This window comes from Crotalus tigris, unplaced genomic scaffold (assembly GCF_016545835.1).
Source record: "Crotalus tigris isolate CLP2741 ecotype Arizona unplaced genomic scaffold, ASM1654583v1 scf7180000021230.206812, whole genome shotgun sequence".
Classification (NCBI taxonomy): domain Eukaryota; kingdom Metazoa; phylum Chordata; class Lepidosauria; order Squamata; family Viperidae; genus Crotalus; species Crotalus tigris.
Window position 1 is genome coordinate 49,077 of NW_024098411.1, and position 16,292 is coordinate 65,368.

Here is a 16,292-nt window from a genome sequence, read left to right on the forward strand (position 1 = left end):
TCTGGGGAGTGGGCACTAGCAGCTAAGTATTGAATATTTATCAAATTTATATATTGCCCATCTCACTGTTTAAGTGACTCTCAGCCATTTACAAGTAAAAAATCTATAAACCCCCTAAAATCTCAACAAAAATAGATGAAGTTAAAAAGTTGGAGAGAGTGCACTCAAGCCACCAACCACCCCTGGGGTTGTGTGCCACTCTTGGATCCCCGTGCCAGTTGACAAAGCCAGGCCTTAATATTCTTCGGGAATATTGTTTTTCTTTCATTTATACTATCCAGCCATGCCCACCAGGTAGGTCACACACACACAAACACACACCCCTGAGGGCACCACAATGGTGATGCAGCCTGGCACTTTGTGATAAATATGTGGGTTTTAGGTTTTGGGCATTCGGTTTCTAAAAGGTTTGCCACCACTGGTTTAGAGTTACCAAGAATCAGTCTGATAGCACTTTTAAGATGCAGAAATTGTATTAAATGCATAAGCTTTTATCAGCTGTTTCTATTATAAGCAGGGTGACCATTTTTATTGAAAAAAATAAAAGATAAACCTGAAAAAGGGACAGAGGTTAAAAAAACTTTGCTTTACAGAGGAAAATTCAAGAACAATGATAACACAGATGCTTACATTAAATCTAAAGGCAGTTTTCTGAAATAAAAGATGTATCGTTGCTTTAATTTTTAAAGCAGATGCTTCCACAATCTCTGAAGTGAGCCGTAACTTACGACAGCTTAAGCCTTGCAATGAAAGGCGTTAACCTTAAAAGGGTCTATAAGACCTTTGGGTACAGCTGGTCCACTCTGAAACTTAGACTCAAAAAGGAAAGGCTTTCAGGCGTGAAGACTACATTTCCCAACAGGCACCGGGAACCCAGTGATCACTCTTCCTATTCGCAAACCTACCCTGCCGGCCGTGTCATAGAAACCGCGGCCGCCGCCCCCTTCTGGAGAAACGGAAGGAGTGGGGTTGCGGAGCGCTGGTTCTAACACCATGGAGGTTGAATGCGGGACACCTATCCTGTTTTTGCCTCAGCCCCGAGAACAAGAGCGGAAACTGCAGCAGGAGAAGCTCTCCGGGGTGGTGAAGAGCGTACATCGGCGCCTGCGCAAGAAATACCGGGAAGGTAATAAGGTTCGGGTCTTAATTTGCCCCCTTCACCCCGCAGAGAAGGGGGGCTTCACAGCGGGATGAGTAAGAACGGAGATCAGGACCGGGTTCGCCCTCTTGCCTTGGCTACAAATCGCTTTGGAAGGGATTTGGGCCTGGGCACCGCCCCCCGCTTTCTTCTCTCAGTCCTGGGACCGAAGCCTAGGCAAAGGAGGAGGACGATGGGCCCTCAGCCTATGCGGGGGAGGAAGGGGGCTATGCTCCCTCTCGTAAATGTGGAAAACGGTAAAAGAAAAACTCCATTACCTTTGAAGGCAGGGAGGACGTTATAGTTGAGAAATTTCCGGAAAACCAACCATTGGATTTGGGTCGATCAGAATTTATCAAAGAGAAGGGCTTCACATTTCAAAGTTAGGTGATTTTCGTTCTGTGAAATGCCTTAGTCTAAAGCACACATTTCCTTCTTTTTTTGCAAAGAGTGGCATTAACCGCAATTAGTGAACTTTTTAAAAAAGAACTACCTGGCTAATTTTAGTAGGAGGTTCTTTTATAGGTTGCAAAATCAGAGTGCTGGTACTCTTTCTGAAAAGAAGCAATGATGCAAAGATCTGGAAAGAGATTTGTTCAGAATTTAAAAACCTGATTCAAGAGCATGTATACAAGATTATTAGGTTTCAACATAGGGGTTCAGATTTCATTGTGACAATCCTCTTTGGTTTATTTTGGCTGTCAATAGGATTGAGAATGTAACACCTATCCTGTAAAAGTTTGACCAAGATTTGTTTTAAAAACAGCCATTTATCCCAGAATTTTATGGAATAATGGAACAAAGTCTTGTATAATTTGCTCTTTATCTCAGAGTATTTCAGCCTGGGTACATGGAATAATAGTGATTTAAATGTCAAATTAATATAATCTTGAAAGCAAAACAAGAATATTGTAATGCCTATTCTTCCATTGAACAGATACTATAAAAATGAAATTTTTCATAGTTTCTAAAGCATTCTTTAACAAAATTGTTCACCACGGCAGTAAAATGGCCAGCCATCTCTTCAGCTTTGAACCTTAAAAAAGTAACTAGAAATATTTAAGGGCAAAAGAGATAAAAGGACAAGGGATACTAGTACTGTGTAGGACCAGCTCTTTGTTGTCCCATACAATTTTGTTCCCATACTGGAAGTCTTTCTTTCCAGCATTAAGCCATTGAAAGGCATTAATAGCAAGAGGGCATATCTACTTTGTAGATGTATTCCATTTTTGAAAAAAAGACTATTTGTAATCTCAAGGCTGAAGTACTGCATTTGTATTTTGTGGGACAGCCCTTGGAAACATTGCAAATTGCCATTGGCTCAGAATGTGATACATAAGTAGAGAGGAATTTCAACAATTGCACTGGTTAGCACTTGCTTTCTAAACCCAATTTAAGGTACGTATTAGAACAATCTGTGGTTTCTGCCACAAGTTCTAGGGCAGTGGTTCTCAACCTTTCTAATGCCGCGACCCCTTAATATAGTTCCTCATGTTGTGGTGATCCCCAACCATAAAATTATTTTCGTTGCTACTTCATAACTGTAATTTTGCTACTGTTATGAATATTAATGTAAATATCTGATCTGCAGGGTGTATTTTCATTGTTAAGAAGTGAACATAATTAAAGCATAGTGATTAATCACAAAAACAATATAGCAATGCTTGCTGGAGAAGCTTACTCTTCCTTGCTCAAAAATGTTGGGAGGGAAGGAAGGGGAAGGAAGGAAGGAAGGAAGATTGAAGGGGAAAGGATGGAGATGGAGAAGGAAGGAGATTGAAGGGGAAGGAAGGAAGAAAGGAAGGAAGGAAGGAAGGAAATTGTATAACTTCTTTTTACTTTCAAAGATGTGACACTAAAATAAGTATATCCAGAATTTACAAAATTGCAGAATTGCTGTATAGAAAGGGCAAGCTTTTCCCATGAACACCAATTGCTAGGAAACCCTAAATCACTGGTTCTCAATCTTTCTAATGCCGCGACCCCTTAATACAGTTCCTCATGTTTTGGTGACACCCAACCATAAAATTATTTTCGTTGCTACTTCATAACTCTAATTTTGCTACTATTATGAATATTAATGTAAATATCTGATATGCAGGGTGTATTTTCATTGTTAAGAAGTGAACATAATTAAAGCATAGTGATTAATCACAAAAACAATATAACAATGCTTGCTGGAGAAGCTTACTCTTCCTTGCTCAAAAATGTTGGGAGGGAGGGAAGGGGAAGGAAGGAAGGAAGATTGAAGGGGAAAGGAAGGAGATTGAAGGGGAAAGGAAGGAGATGGAGAAGGAAGGAGATTGAAGGGGAAAGGAAGGAAGGAAGATTGTAGGGGAAAGGAAGGAGATGGAGAAGGAAGGAGATTGAAGCGGAAAGGAAAGAAGGAAGGAAGGAGAAAGATTGAAGGGGAAGGGATGGAGATGGAAGGAAGAAAGGAAGATTGAAGGGGAAAGGAAGGAGATGGAGAAGGAAGGAGATTGAAGGGGAAAGGAAGGAGATGGAGAAGGAAGGAGATTGAAGGGGAAAGGAAGGAAGGAAGATTGGAGGGGAAAGGAAGGAGATGGAGAAGAAAGGAGATTGAAGCGGAAAGGAAAGAAGGAAGGAAGGAGAAAGATTGAAGGGGAAGGGATGGAGATGGAAGGAAGAAAGGAAGATTGAAGGGGAAAGGAAGGAGATGGAGAAGGAAGGAGATTGAAGGGGAAAGGAAGGAAGGAAGGAAGGAAGGAAGGAAGGAAGGAAGGAAGGAAGGAAGGAAGGAAGGAAGGAGAAAGATTGAAGGGGAAGGGATGGAGATGGAAGGAAGGAAGATTGAAGGGAAAGGAAGGAGAGAGATTGAAGGGGAAGGGATGGAGATGGAGATGGAAGGAAGGAAGGAGATTGAAGGGGGAAGGAAGGAAGAAAGGAAGGAGAGAGATTGAAGGGGAAGGGATGGAGATGGAAGGAAGGAAGGAAGATTGAAGGGGAAAGGAAGGAGAAGGAGATTGAGGGGGAAAGGAAGGAAGGAAGGAAGCAAGGAGAGATTGAAGGGGAAGGGAAGGAGATGGGTGGATGGAAGGAAGGAAGGATTGATTGATCTTTGGAGAGTCATATTTTTCCAGATGGTGATGAACTGCAACTCCCAGCATTTCCCACTCTTCCACAGTGCTTTTTAGGGCTGCTGGGGATGGTAGTCCAGTAAGGTCTGGAGACACACACAGAGGCCCTCCGACGGCAAGGGAGGCAGGCCGGGTGGCACAGGGGAGGCTCCGGCGCGGCACGGAGGGCGGCTGGGGGCGGAGCACGGCCGGGCAACCAGGAGGTGTGGGGATCGGCTCAGCGCCGCAGCTCAGCTCAGCCACCAGTAGCAGCAGCAGCAGCAGCACGTTGCCCAAGCAGGGTGGGAAGAGAGGGGGTGGTGGTGGCAAATCATGAAAGCAGCGTGCAAACTCCTTGGACCGTTTGGCTCCCCCACCCCTTTATTTATTGATCTGCCACAAGCTCGTGCAAACAAGCCCCAAGGAGTTCTGAATGAGCGGTCGTTTTTTTTTTTAAAAAAAAAAAAAGCTTTCAGCAACGAGGCAGAAAGGGGAACTCGCTCACAGCTCTTTTTTTCCCCCTTCTCGGCGACTGGGAAGGCAGTCTCTTTCCTCTCTCTTTCCTCTTTCTCTTTCTCTGTTTCCTCCCTCTTTCTCTCTTTCCTCTTTCTTTTCCTCTGTTTCTCTCTCTTTCCTCTCTTTCTTTCTCTCTCTTACAGCAGTATCGTCGGGGGTCCCCATTGTCCCTGGCCTCTGCACGTCCTCAGCCGAACGGGCAGGGAGGGGGAGCAGGACGGGAGGCAGCTGCTCCGATGGCAGCGACAGGGCAGCATCATCGGGGTCCCTGCCGCCCCCGGCCCAGCCACCACCCTCGCTGGGACTCCACGCTGCCCGGCCTCGCCCTTCGCCAATCCAATGGAGCCACGGTGGGGGCTGGTGCCGCATGGCCCCTGCCAGCCCCTCGTCCAGCCCAGCTGCTCCCCCCCCAGGCATCCCTCTTGTCCTCGTGTCCGCCCGAGCCACTTTGGGGGCAGCAAGAGGAAGAAAGGGAGGAGGAAGGTGAGGGCAATGAAGCTGCCACCAGCACTGGGCCCAAGGAGGCAGCTGTCCTCTCCTACCTTTGCTGCATCTCCTTCTTCCTTCCCAGCACCGTGGATTCCGGCACGCCTTCCTGGCCAGCAGGTCCAGTGGTCGGGCTGGCTGGGGATTGCAGGGGCTGGTCTCCCTTGGGCTGCGGTTTGCGGGAGGGCTGCCCCGCTCAGCGGAGCCTCCAGCGGGCCGCTCCCATCAGGGATCCCGGGGCTTCCCCAGGTGGCTTCAAGCCACGAGGCCCTGGCCGCGCTTCTCCCAGGGGGTGGGGCACCCGAGTGCAGGGCCAATCAGGAGCCCTGCAGGAGGTAAGTCCGCCTGAGAGAGAGAGAAGGGAAGCGAAAGTGCCTCTCTCTCTCTCTCTCTCTCTCTCTCTCTCTCTCTCTCTCTCTCTCTGTCTCTCTCTCTGCAAGTGGTGAAGAAGGCTGTGCGGAGACAGATGCGGAGTGGTGTCTCATTTCCTAAGACCATTGGAAATATGTGTTTTCCGATGATCTTAGGTGACCCCTGTGAAACGGTCGTTCGACCCCAAAAGGGGTCGTGACCCACAGATTGAGAACCGCTGTTCTAGGGTTTATATTAATTGTTATGGAATGAGGCTGGCCTTAATGTTTAGGAGCCAATTTAAAACCACTTACAGTAATCAGGTTTTGAGGAATTTTTATGTTGATATTTTAAATAGCTTTAATTAATTGCCTTGTTTTAATTGTAAATGCTTAGAGCCACTAGGGTTGCCAACAAGTACATGATTACATCAAATAAATATAACTCACATTTTTAAGATATCTTCAGAAGCAATGTCGTGGTTTTAGTCTTTATTTATTATCTCATGTCATTGTCTTATATTCTTTTTGCTTCTTAGTTATATGTTTTAAAAGAGAAAGGATAATATTGGGGTGGACATGATTTGTACTTGTGAATAATTTATTATAGTAGTTGTAAATCTGCTAAGTTGATTACTAATGTACATGGTTACTCAAAACCAAACCTCATTTGATTCAGTAGCCACAATCCAAAATGAGTTTACAGTTAGATCATTGATCTATATATATGTACATATAGAATATATTTAAGCTTAAATTATATGTAAACATTTAGCAGCAAAAGTTTGTGTGTGTATATATATATATATATATATATATATATATATATATATATATATATATATTTGCTCCACACAGAAATATATATTGTTTTTACTTCACTAAAATATGAGTATTAAACATGCAATAGTTTTGTTAGCAAAGCAGGACTTTAAGGAATTATTATATGACTTCAATCTTGAGATCATTTTAACAATTCTGCTATTAGTTCATTATATAGGGGAAGTATTAACCCTAATAGGAATCCTAGTTCTGGAATTTCATACTAAAATAAGATGCTGTTTGTTTCTCTTTCCATGTTAGGAGCAGAAATCTAAATTTTAAAGATGGCTTTTGATTACTAGTTGAACTAAAGTATTCAGAATTTATTTTTATTTGATGGATTAAATGAAGGCTGTAAATATAATCAGAGTTGGTCAAGATTTAATAAATCTTAGGGTGGTGTAAGTATTACCTCTTATGTTTTCCTTTGAATAACTGGAAATTCACTAAAGGGAGTGCTTAAAGCCGTGGTGGCGAACCTATGGCACGCATGCCACAGGTGGCACGCAGAGCCCTCTCTCTGGGCATGCGCACCATCGCCCCAGTCCTAGGCCTTCAGCTGGGTTTATAAAACCTTTTCACTTTAGGCCTCTGCTGCCGTGTGCAAAAAAAAAGGTTCAATTAATCAGTCAATTTTAACTTCTCACGGGGGAAAAAAAAGATCTCGCAAAATTGGAATTGATTGAACTTTTTAGTCCCACAAATCCCAGAACTTCAAAGTCACAAAAGCACATAAGAATCCTTCCAATCTCCATCTTCCTCCATCCATCCTCCATGCCTCACCTCCAGCAGATGCTGCCTTTTTTCATCCCTCTTGGAGGGCGACCCCTCCCCGACTGCATTTCTTGCCTGTTTGCTGCTGCTGCACAGGTGGCTGCCACAGCAGTTGTAGATCAGCTCATGGTCTGCCTGCTTGATCGCCTCTGCCCCCACCCTCCTCCTCCTTCTTTCCCTTTGGTGCAGCTAAAGCTGACTGCCTCCTCCCAAGGCTGCTGCTTTTTTTCTCTCTCCCTCTCCCGCCCAAACTGCCTCCTTTTATAGCCTCTCCTGTCTCTGCCCCCTCCTCCTCCTTTCTCTTCTGAGTGAGCTGGAAGTGAGCCTGGTGCCTTTGCCTCGCTCCAGCTACTCTGCATCTCCAGAGGACTCTCTCACTTACTGTCCTTGCCTGTGCTGGCTCGTTCCCTCCCCCACTACACTTGACTAGGCCGGGCTGTGTACCACCTGCCATGTGTTAATGTACCACGGGTGGTATGTGTACCACCCGTTGAAAAGCCCTGCATTAGAGGAGTCTTCTGTGAACATTTAGGACAGTGGTTCTCAACCTGTGGGTCACAACCCCTTGTGGGGTCGAACGATCATTTCACAGGGGTCACCTAAGATCATCGGAAAACACATATTTCTGATGATCTTAGGAACTGAGACACTGTTCCGCATCTGTCTCCGGACGGCCTCCTCCGCCACTTGCAGAGAGAGAGAGAGAGGCACTTTAGCTTCCCTTCTCTCTCTCTCAGGCAGACTTACCTCCTGCAAGGCTCCTGATTGGCCGTGCACCCGGGTGCCCCACGCCTGGGAGAAGCGTGGCCAGGGCCTCGTTGCTTGGAGCCACCCGGGGAAGCCCTGGGATCCCTGCTGAGAGCGGCCCACTGGAGGCTCCGCTGAGCGGGGCAGCCCTCCCACAAGCTGCGGCCCAAGCGAGACCAGCCCCTGCAATCCCCAGCCAGCCTGACCATTGGACCTGCTGGCCGGGAAGGTGCACCGGAATCCAGGCTGCTGGGAAGGAAGAAGGAGATGTAGCAAAGGTAGGAGAGGACAGCTGCCTCCTGGGGCCCAGTGCTGGCGGCGGCTTCATTGCTCTCACCTTCCTCCTCCCTTTCTTTCTCTTGCTGCCCCCGAAGTGGCTCGGGCGGGCACCGGGACAAGAGGGGTGCCTGGGGGGGAGCAGCTGGGCTGGACGAGGGGCTGGCAGGGGCCATGCAGCACCAGCCCCCACCGCGACTCCATTGGATGGGCGAAGGGCGAGGCCGGGCAGCGCGGAGTCCCAGTTAGGGTGATTGCTTCCTCGCCCTCCTCCTCTCCTTCCTCCTGCTGCCCCCCCAGGTGGCTCAGGTGGGCACTGCCTCCACCGCAGCTCCATAAATGGGTGGAGGGCGAAGCCGGGTAGCGCGAAGTCCCAGCGGGGGCAGAGTTCAGGCTGGGGGCGGCAGGGACCCCGACGATGCTGCCCTGTCACTGCCGTCAGAGCCGCTGCCTCCTGTCCTGCTCCCCCTCCCTGCCTGTTCGGCTGAGGACGCGCAGAGGCCAGGGGCGGTGGGGACCCCCGACGATACTGCAGTAAGACAGAGAAAAAGAGAGAAACAGAGGAAACGAAAGAGGAAAGAGAAAGAGGGAGGAAACAGAGAAAGAGGAAAGAGAGGAAAGAGACTGCCTTCCCAGTCACCGAGAAAGGGGAAAAAAAAAGAGCGTGAGCAAGTTCTCCTTTCTGCCTCGTTGCTGAAAGCTTTTTTTTTTTTAAACGACCGCTCATTCAGAACTCCTTGGGGCTTGTTTGCACGAGCTTGTGGCAGATCAATAAATAAAGGGGTGGGGGAGCCAAACGGTCCAAGGAGTTTGCACGCTGCTTTCATGATTTGCCACCACCACACCCTGTCTTCCCACCCTGCTTGGGCAACGTGCTGCTGCTGCTGCTGCTACTGGTGGCTGAGCTGAGCTGCGGCGCTGAGCCGATCCCCACACCTTCTGGTTGCCCGGCTGTGCTTCGCCCCCGGCCACCCTCCGTGCTGTGCCGGAGCCTCCCCTGTGCCACCCGGCCTGCCTCCCTCACCATCAGAGGGCATCTTTGTGTGTCTCCAGACCTTACTGGACTACCATCCCCAGCAGCCCTAAAAAGCACTGTGGAAGAGTGGGGAATGCTGGGAGTTGCAGTTCATCACCATCTGGAAAAACATGACTCTCCAAAGATGGATCAATCCTTCCTTCCTTCCATCCATCCATCCATCCATCCATCCATCCATCCATCCATCTCCTTCCCTTCCCCTTCAGTCTCTCCTTGCTTCCTTCCTTCCTTTCCTCCTCAATCTCTTTACTTCTCCATCTCCTTCCTTTCCCCTTCAATCTTCCTTCCCTCTTTCCTTCCATCTCCATCCCTTCCCCTTCAATCTCTCTCTCCCCTTCCTTCCTTCCTTCCTTCCTTCTTTCCTTCCTTTTCTCTTCAATCTTCCTTCCTTCCTTCCATCTCCATCCCTTTCCCTTCAATCTCTCTCTCCTTCCTTCCTTCCTTCCTTCCCCCTTCAATCTCCTTCCTTCCTTCCTTCCTACCTTCCTTCCCCTTCAATCTCTCTCCTTCCTTCCCCTTCAATCTCCTTCCTTCTCCATCTCCTTCCTTTCCCCTTCAATCTTCCTTCCTTCCATCTCCATCCCTTCCCCTTCAATCTCTTTCTCCTTCCTTCCTTCCTCCTTCAATGTCCTTCCTTCTCCATCTCCTTACTTTCCCCTTCAATCTTCCTTTTTTCCTTCCATCTCCATCCTTCCCCTTCAATCTCTTTCTCCTTCCTTTCCCCTTCAATTTCCTTCCTTCTCCATCTCCTTCTTTTCCCCTTCAATCTTCCTTCCTTCCTTTCCCCTTCAATCTCCTTCCTTTCCGCTCCAATCTTCCTTCCTTCCTTTCCCCTTCAATCTCCTTCCTTCTCCATCTCCTTCCTTTCCCCTTCAATCTCCTTCCTTCTCCATCTCCTTCCTTTCCCCTTCAATCTCCTTCCTTTCCCCTTCAATCTTCCTTCCCCTTCCCTCCCTCCCAACATTTTTGAGCAAGGAAGAGTAAGCTTCTCCAGCAAGCATTGCTATATTGTTTTTGTGATTAATCACTATGCTTTAATTATGTTCACTTCGTAACAATGAAATTACACCCTGCGTATCAGATATTTACATTAATATTCATAACAGTAGCAAAATTACAGTTATGAAGTAGCAACGAAAATAATTTTATGGTTGGGTGTCACCAAAACATGAGGAACTGTATTAAGGGGTCGCGACATTAGAAAGATTGAGAACCAGTGATTTAGGGTTTCCTAGCAATTGACGTTCATGGGAAAAGCTTGCCCTTTCTATACAGCAATTCTGCAATTTTGTAAATTCTGGATATACTTATTTTAGTGTCACATCTTTGGAAGTAAAAAGAAGTTATACAATTTCATAGAATATTTTTCTTACAGATACTTTGCTGTAAAGTCAACCCAGTTATAGTCTGCTATAAGCCTCTCTGATATTTATTATTGATCCTGAGATTCTAATGCAAGGCTACCATATCAGGGCTGCAAAAATTGTGCTTTTGTCTATATATTTGTTGTCAACTTAAAGTAGTCACCTGGACTTTCTACAGCTCAGATCTGGCAACCCTATGCTAATGCAAAAAAACTTAAAGCAAAAAGAGAAGTTCTCTCATCTTGTTTTTTGACAATATTCTACAAGCCAGAGGCAGAACTGAAAACGAAAAATTTCAGTTCATTATATAGTTCCATAACTCATTAATGACCTGATCTTTTTAACCAAGAGGAGGTGAATATAGCTTCTTAACTGCAGATTGCAGACATATCTGTCTTCTATTGAATGTATTAGGTCATTAAGTTAATCAACTGAAATACTTTTTTCCCAGTCATATAACTATGAAGATGCTGAAGGAATGCACTCCATTTATGGCCTTTGAAAAGTAATAGTCAAAAGAAATTCTTGTGCCCTGGTCGTTTCCTATATCAGACATGTCAAATTCAAGGCCCGCGGGCCAGATCCTACCTGCAATGGGCCCAGATCCAGCCCACAGGGCTGCCCCAGAAACAGCAAGGGACCGCCTCCTGCGGCCCTGGCCAACCCAGCTGGGCGTCCCCCCGAGCGTGGGCACAGGAGGCGAGTATGCAAGGACTGGCAGTGCCTGGCAGCAGCTGCAGCCCGCCAGCCCCTTGGTCAGCACATCCCAGAATCGCACACCCCATGCAGTGCAGGTGGGTTCGAGCCCTTTGGCCACTGGGCCAGCCCTCCAAGCAGCAGGTGCAGACAGAGGCACGGGGGGGAGGCATGCGATCCAGCCTGCCAGACCTGCCAAGCAGCTGGCTGCCTGCCCCACCCAACCATGGCAGGCATGGGCAAGCAAAGACGCAGCCTCAGTGAGGTAGCCCAGCGGATTGCTGTCACCGCCACACTGCATCCCCGTCCACTTGGGCCCTGCCGTCCAACTTTGTCCTCTAGCACATGCAGGACGAGCCTTCCGCCTGCCAGCATACCCCAATGATCCTGGCAAACAGGAAGGGCAGGGAACCCTCCATCCCTAAGAGGCAGCTGGGACTCCCCTCTCCCTTCACCTGAGCCCAGCCCCGGAGCTACCCCACGCATGTCTGGACGCACCCTCTGGAAAGTGGTGCCGAGCCAGGTTGCGGGGTCCCAGCGCCCTGGAAGCTTGAAGGCCGGGCAGCTGCTGGAGGAGCCTGCGCTGCCATCTGGGGATCCCCGTGTGGCCCGAGAGGGACAATGAGGCTCCTCCAGTGGACTAGGCCCTAGCGCCTGCCCCAGTCCCATCCCCCTCTGCCAGAGACTCCCAGATTGCCCCACAGCCCCCCTCACCCCTCCACAGGCACCACCCAACACGAGCTATGTTGAGCCGGCCATGCCACCCAGCCATGCCCCCTGCTACCAGAGGGCAACCACAATGCTGATGCAGCCCTCAATGAAATAGAGTTTGACACCCTTATCCTATATGAACTATTGCAGTGTGCTCTGCATGGTGCCATCCTTGAAGAGTATCTGGAAGGGTCAGATGGTGCAAAATGTATTTCGGGGGCCCCAAGGATGGCACAGGTAATACCTTTGTTGTGTGAGCTGAAGTTGGGTGCCAGTTTGCTTCTGGATTCAATTCCAGATAAGTTACTAATCTCACCTCATCAGGTAGGGATGGTATGTTATCAACCACATCAGTTAAAACATTTTAACAGGCAGGGTCCTGTAAGAGCCTTTTCTTCCAGGACCCTGCGCTCTGGAATATTCTCCACCTCCCCCTGAGGTGAGGCAGACTCACTATCCTGCCAACTCGTGTGGAGGTCGCAGAGTGTCATACAACCCTAGGAATAGTTAGTGCCTTGAAGACACTCTCCCCACCTTTCTAATATTTAAGTTATTCTTTGTTTTTTTTATCTGGTTCCAATTTTACTAATGTATTGCATTTTTGTATGATTTTTGTGCTTTAGCTGTAAAGCACTCAAGAGACAGTCAGGGAGATGAGCAATACCTAAATTTGATAAAATAAATAATGACAGTCTTACAATAGATATTTTCTGAAGTTGTCATTATTAAAGTGAAACTATAGCAAAGTTTTTGTAAGATTTTCTGTACTTATGTGCTGGTATTGCTTACTTTGGAGTAGTTGCTAGATTTGTTATTTTCATACATAAAAAAATGGTATTTAGAATTTTGCTGTTCTGATTTATTTGCTGGTAGAAATGTTGGAGATTCTTTCAGTACAAAATCTAATTTATAATGTAAACTGTATATTAATGAGTGGGTTTTGTCACTTAACAAATTTGGCTTCTGTCTGTCAGAATCCAATTATATTTCATCTTTAATCATCAAATATAGAAAACCCCAATTCTGCCTTCTCTGGATTCTGCCATAAGAGGGAGAGAAGGGGGAGAACAAAGGGGCTTTATGGCCCTCACTTCCTTCAGTATACTTCTAAGGAATTGAATGTGTTTATTGCAACCTCAAAGAGTTTGAATGTAAATAGCACCAAAGAACCTTACCATAACAAAGGGGGCTATTTACCTTTCATGTAGTTTATCTGAAGTCTCCATCCAGACGGAAGAAAGGAACAAAGGGGTGGAATTGTGATGCCTGAAACTATCACTGGAAGGGGGGTGATTGGGTGGGACTGCTGGGGAACCCCTTAAAACCTTGAATGGGAGAGCTTGGACCCCAAGTCCTGTCTAGCACGCCTGCAACCACTTCTTCTTAATAAAGGATTCCTGTTGGAAGAATTATTCCAAGAGTTCTGTCTTCTTAAGATGCAAAATGGGGTGGGTCCTTACACTGTCTTTTTGTAAGATTCATCCACTAGTCCTTGTTTCTGTACAGACTCTATTCCATGTCTTTATGGAAACTTATTGAATGAGGTTATTAAATTGCCTAACAAATAGCATTATTCTTAGGATTATTACACAGATATAATGTGCATGTAACTTGGTAACTTCTTCCTGTTAAATATATTGAAAATAATAGATTCAGAGATTTGATATTAATGGCAACATAAACTTTGTGGAATGTTTTTGGCAATTTTCTACTTCCTGAAATGATGGAAAATTTGATATTTGTTCCACTCTATGGAAATAAACAAAACTAAAATGTCATGCTAACTTTTAGTGTAACAATTATTTGCCAAAACCATATGAACAAAAAGATTCAGAGGAAAAACATGTTATTTAAATGTTCCATTCAAATTAATTCAATTATTGGAATTGGTTTATCTGAATATATACAAATATCTTTATATAAAAATCAATAGCATGAACCTCTCTACAAGTTAACAATTTAAGGTAGAAAATTAGTTACTAAAAAATTCACATTTAAACTTATGAATGTTCTTGATTTATGATGAGAATTGGAACCATAATTTTCATTGCTAAGGAAAGCCATTAAGTGAATCACACTTGATTTTACAGTCTTTTCTACCATGGTTATTAAGCAAATGACTGCACTTCTTAAGTGAATCACATGATTGATAAATTCAGCTTCCCACATTGATTTTGCTTGTTGGGAGCTGGCTGAAAAAGTAGCAGCTTGGCAATCATATGACCCTGGGATGCTGCAGCCATCGCAAATACATGGCAGTTGCCAAGTGCCCAAATGTTGATCAAATGGCCATAGGGATGTTGTGACAGTTATAAGTGTGAGGATTGGTTATAAGTCACTTCTTTGTGTGCCATTGTAATTTCAAATGGTCACTAAAGGAATAGTTGTAAATCAAAGTCTACCTGTATAAATAAGCATTTCTGATTAAATCTATGAGAACATTATCTTTTAATTAATATTCCTTCTGATCGCTAACTTTATTTTTCTTATCATTCTTTAGACTGCTAATTAGTTTTATAAAATGGAACATTTTAAAATAGAAAAAATTGTTCCATAGAACTGAATATTTATCCTGGCCTACTTGCTTTTCTGGAATTTTAAATTTCATATTTTAGATTAGGTTCATAATTTAATAATGAACTGAAATAATCAGAGCTGAAGTTAGTAGTTTAGAGAGTATATAGTTAGTTTATCTTTCACAATGTCTTGTGACACTGCCCTTTATGAAGTGGCTGTACATGCCCTCTCACAGTCAAGACAATTTTTGAAGCAGTTGTCCAAGCTTTGCAAAAGATTCACCTCTTTCATGATTCAATGAGAGGTGCTTCATTTATCTTTGTGTCTTGTGAAGTATCTCTTTTGAACATTTGAAGAATCCTATTTTAGAATTTATTTTCTTTCATTCTAATTGTACCATTAAATTATCATAACTAGTATGTCATGGTTCTGATAGATAGTGCCAAATAAATCAGAACCCTGAGGCTAGCGACTTCCCCGAAGAACATGTTTATTGGATACAAAATATCAGCATGGTCAAAAGTGAAACCAAGTCTAAAATTCCCTGCAAAGAGTTACACTATTACAAAGTCAAACTTCCCACCCCAGTGCTATGCAATCAATTACGTTTCCCAATAGAATAGTTTGGTGGACTTTCTAACACCCCGTCCACCCTCTAGCATAACCGAATGACCTTGGTTCCCATTGGACACAAAATTGTTTAGACTAGCAAAAATTCTCTGCACTCCCTCCCATTCACATGGCAACATAAAATGAACAAGATGGCTGCAACCAGGTTTGTTGTAGAGTTGACAGTCAGACCCCTCTAAGAAGAAAGCAATTCCTACAGAAGAAACAAAAATACAAGTTAGGAATCCCCCTGGATTTCTGAGGATGCTTGTCATAAAACCTTATTAACCTTTCTGTCTTCACATTGGTATTTTTCACCCAGGTAGCTTCTGACAAGGGGTAACCTTTCCACTGCACTAAATATTGTAATTTTCCTTTATACAATCTAGAGTCAAGAATGTGTTTTATCTCATAGTGGGTTTCTCCTTGTACGAGAACAGGACCAAGTGCCTTCTTGGGAATGGGTCTCAAGGATGACTCTGTGACTGGCTTTGACAAAGTACAATGGAAAATGGGGTGAACTTTCCCTAAAAGCAATGGGAGTTTTAATTCAACTGTGACAGGATTTATGATTTTGACTACAGGGAAAGAACCGAGAAACTTAGGCCCTAATTTTTTGCTAGGCAATTTTAGTCTTAAGTATTTTGTAGAAAGATAAACTTTCTCTTCCACATGGAATGGCCTCTGGGGACATCGTTTCTTATCAGCTTGCTCTTTATAAGTCTCAGCAGCTTGAGCTAAAGCTTTTTTTATATTTGCCCAAACATTCTGCAAAGAGGTCACCCACTGATCGAGGGTCTGCGAAGTGGGAGCCTCCTGGGGATATTTGGGCATCGGAACAAAATCACGACCAGTAGCTATTTTAAAGGGAACAAATCTAGTGCTATTGTGTACTGTATTGTTGTATGCCACTTCGGCGAAAGGTAGGAGGTCTGCCTAGTTAGTCTGTTGGTAATTAACATAACATCTGAAGTATTGTTCTACCATTGCATTTGGATGTTCTGCTGATCCCTTTGTACTTAGATGAAGAGCAGATGAAAGTCCTTGGGTGGACCCAATCAATTTTACAAACTCCTTCCAGAACTTTGTGGTAAATTGACATCCCTCCCCACCCCCACCCCCGTCCCATATAATTCTTTTTGGAGCTCCATGGAGTTGATAGATATGCTTCAA

At 45.1% G+C, this 16,292-nt stretch overlaps 1 protein-coding gene across 3 annotated transcripts in view; it reads left to right on the plus strand.

Annotated features, from left to right (window-relative positions):
- The first annotated feature begins 926 nt into the window (after positions 1 to 926).
- The window catches only part of BMT2 (base methyltransferase of 25S rRNA 2 homolog), a 60,584-nt gene continuing 45,218 nt past the window's right edge, over positions 927 to 16,292 (plus strand). Inside the window, exons 1-2 of one of the 3 annotated variants that reach the window (XM_039369786.1) lie at positions 996 to 1,126; positions 12,144 to 12,230. In XM_039369786.1, coding sequence (XP_039225720.1) covers positions 12,200 to 12,230 — 31 coding nt within the window. In that variant the 5' untranslated portion in view covers positions 996 to 1,126; positions 12,144 to 12,199. Of the gene's footprint in view, positions 1,135 to 12,143; positions 12,231 to 16,292 lie in introns of all 3 variants that reach the window. The other 2 variants (XM_039369785.1, XM_039369787.1) reach the window with 2 other exon arrangements.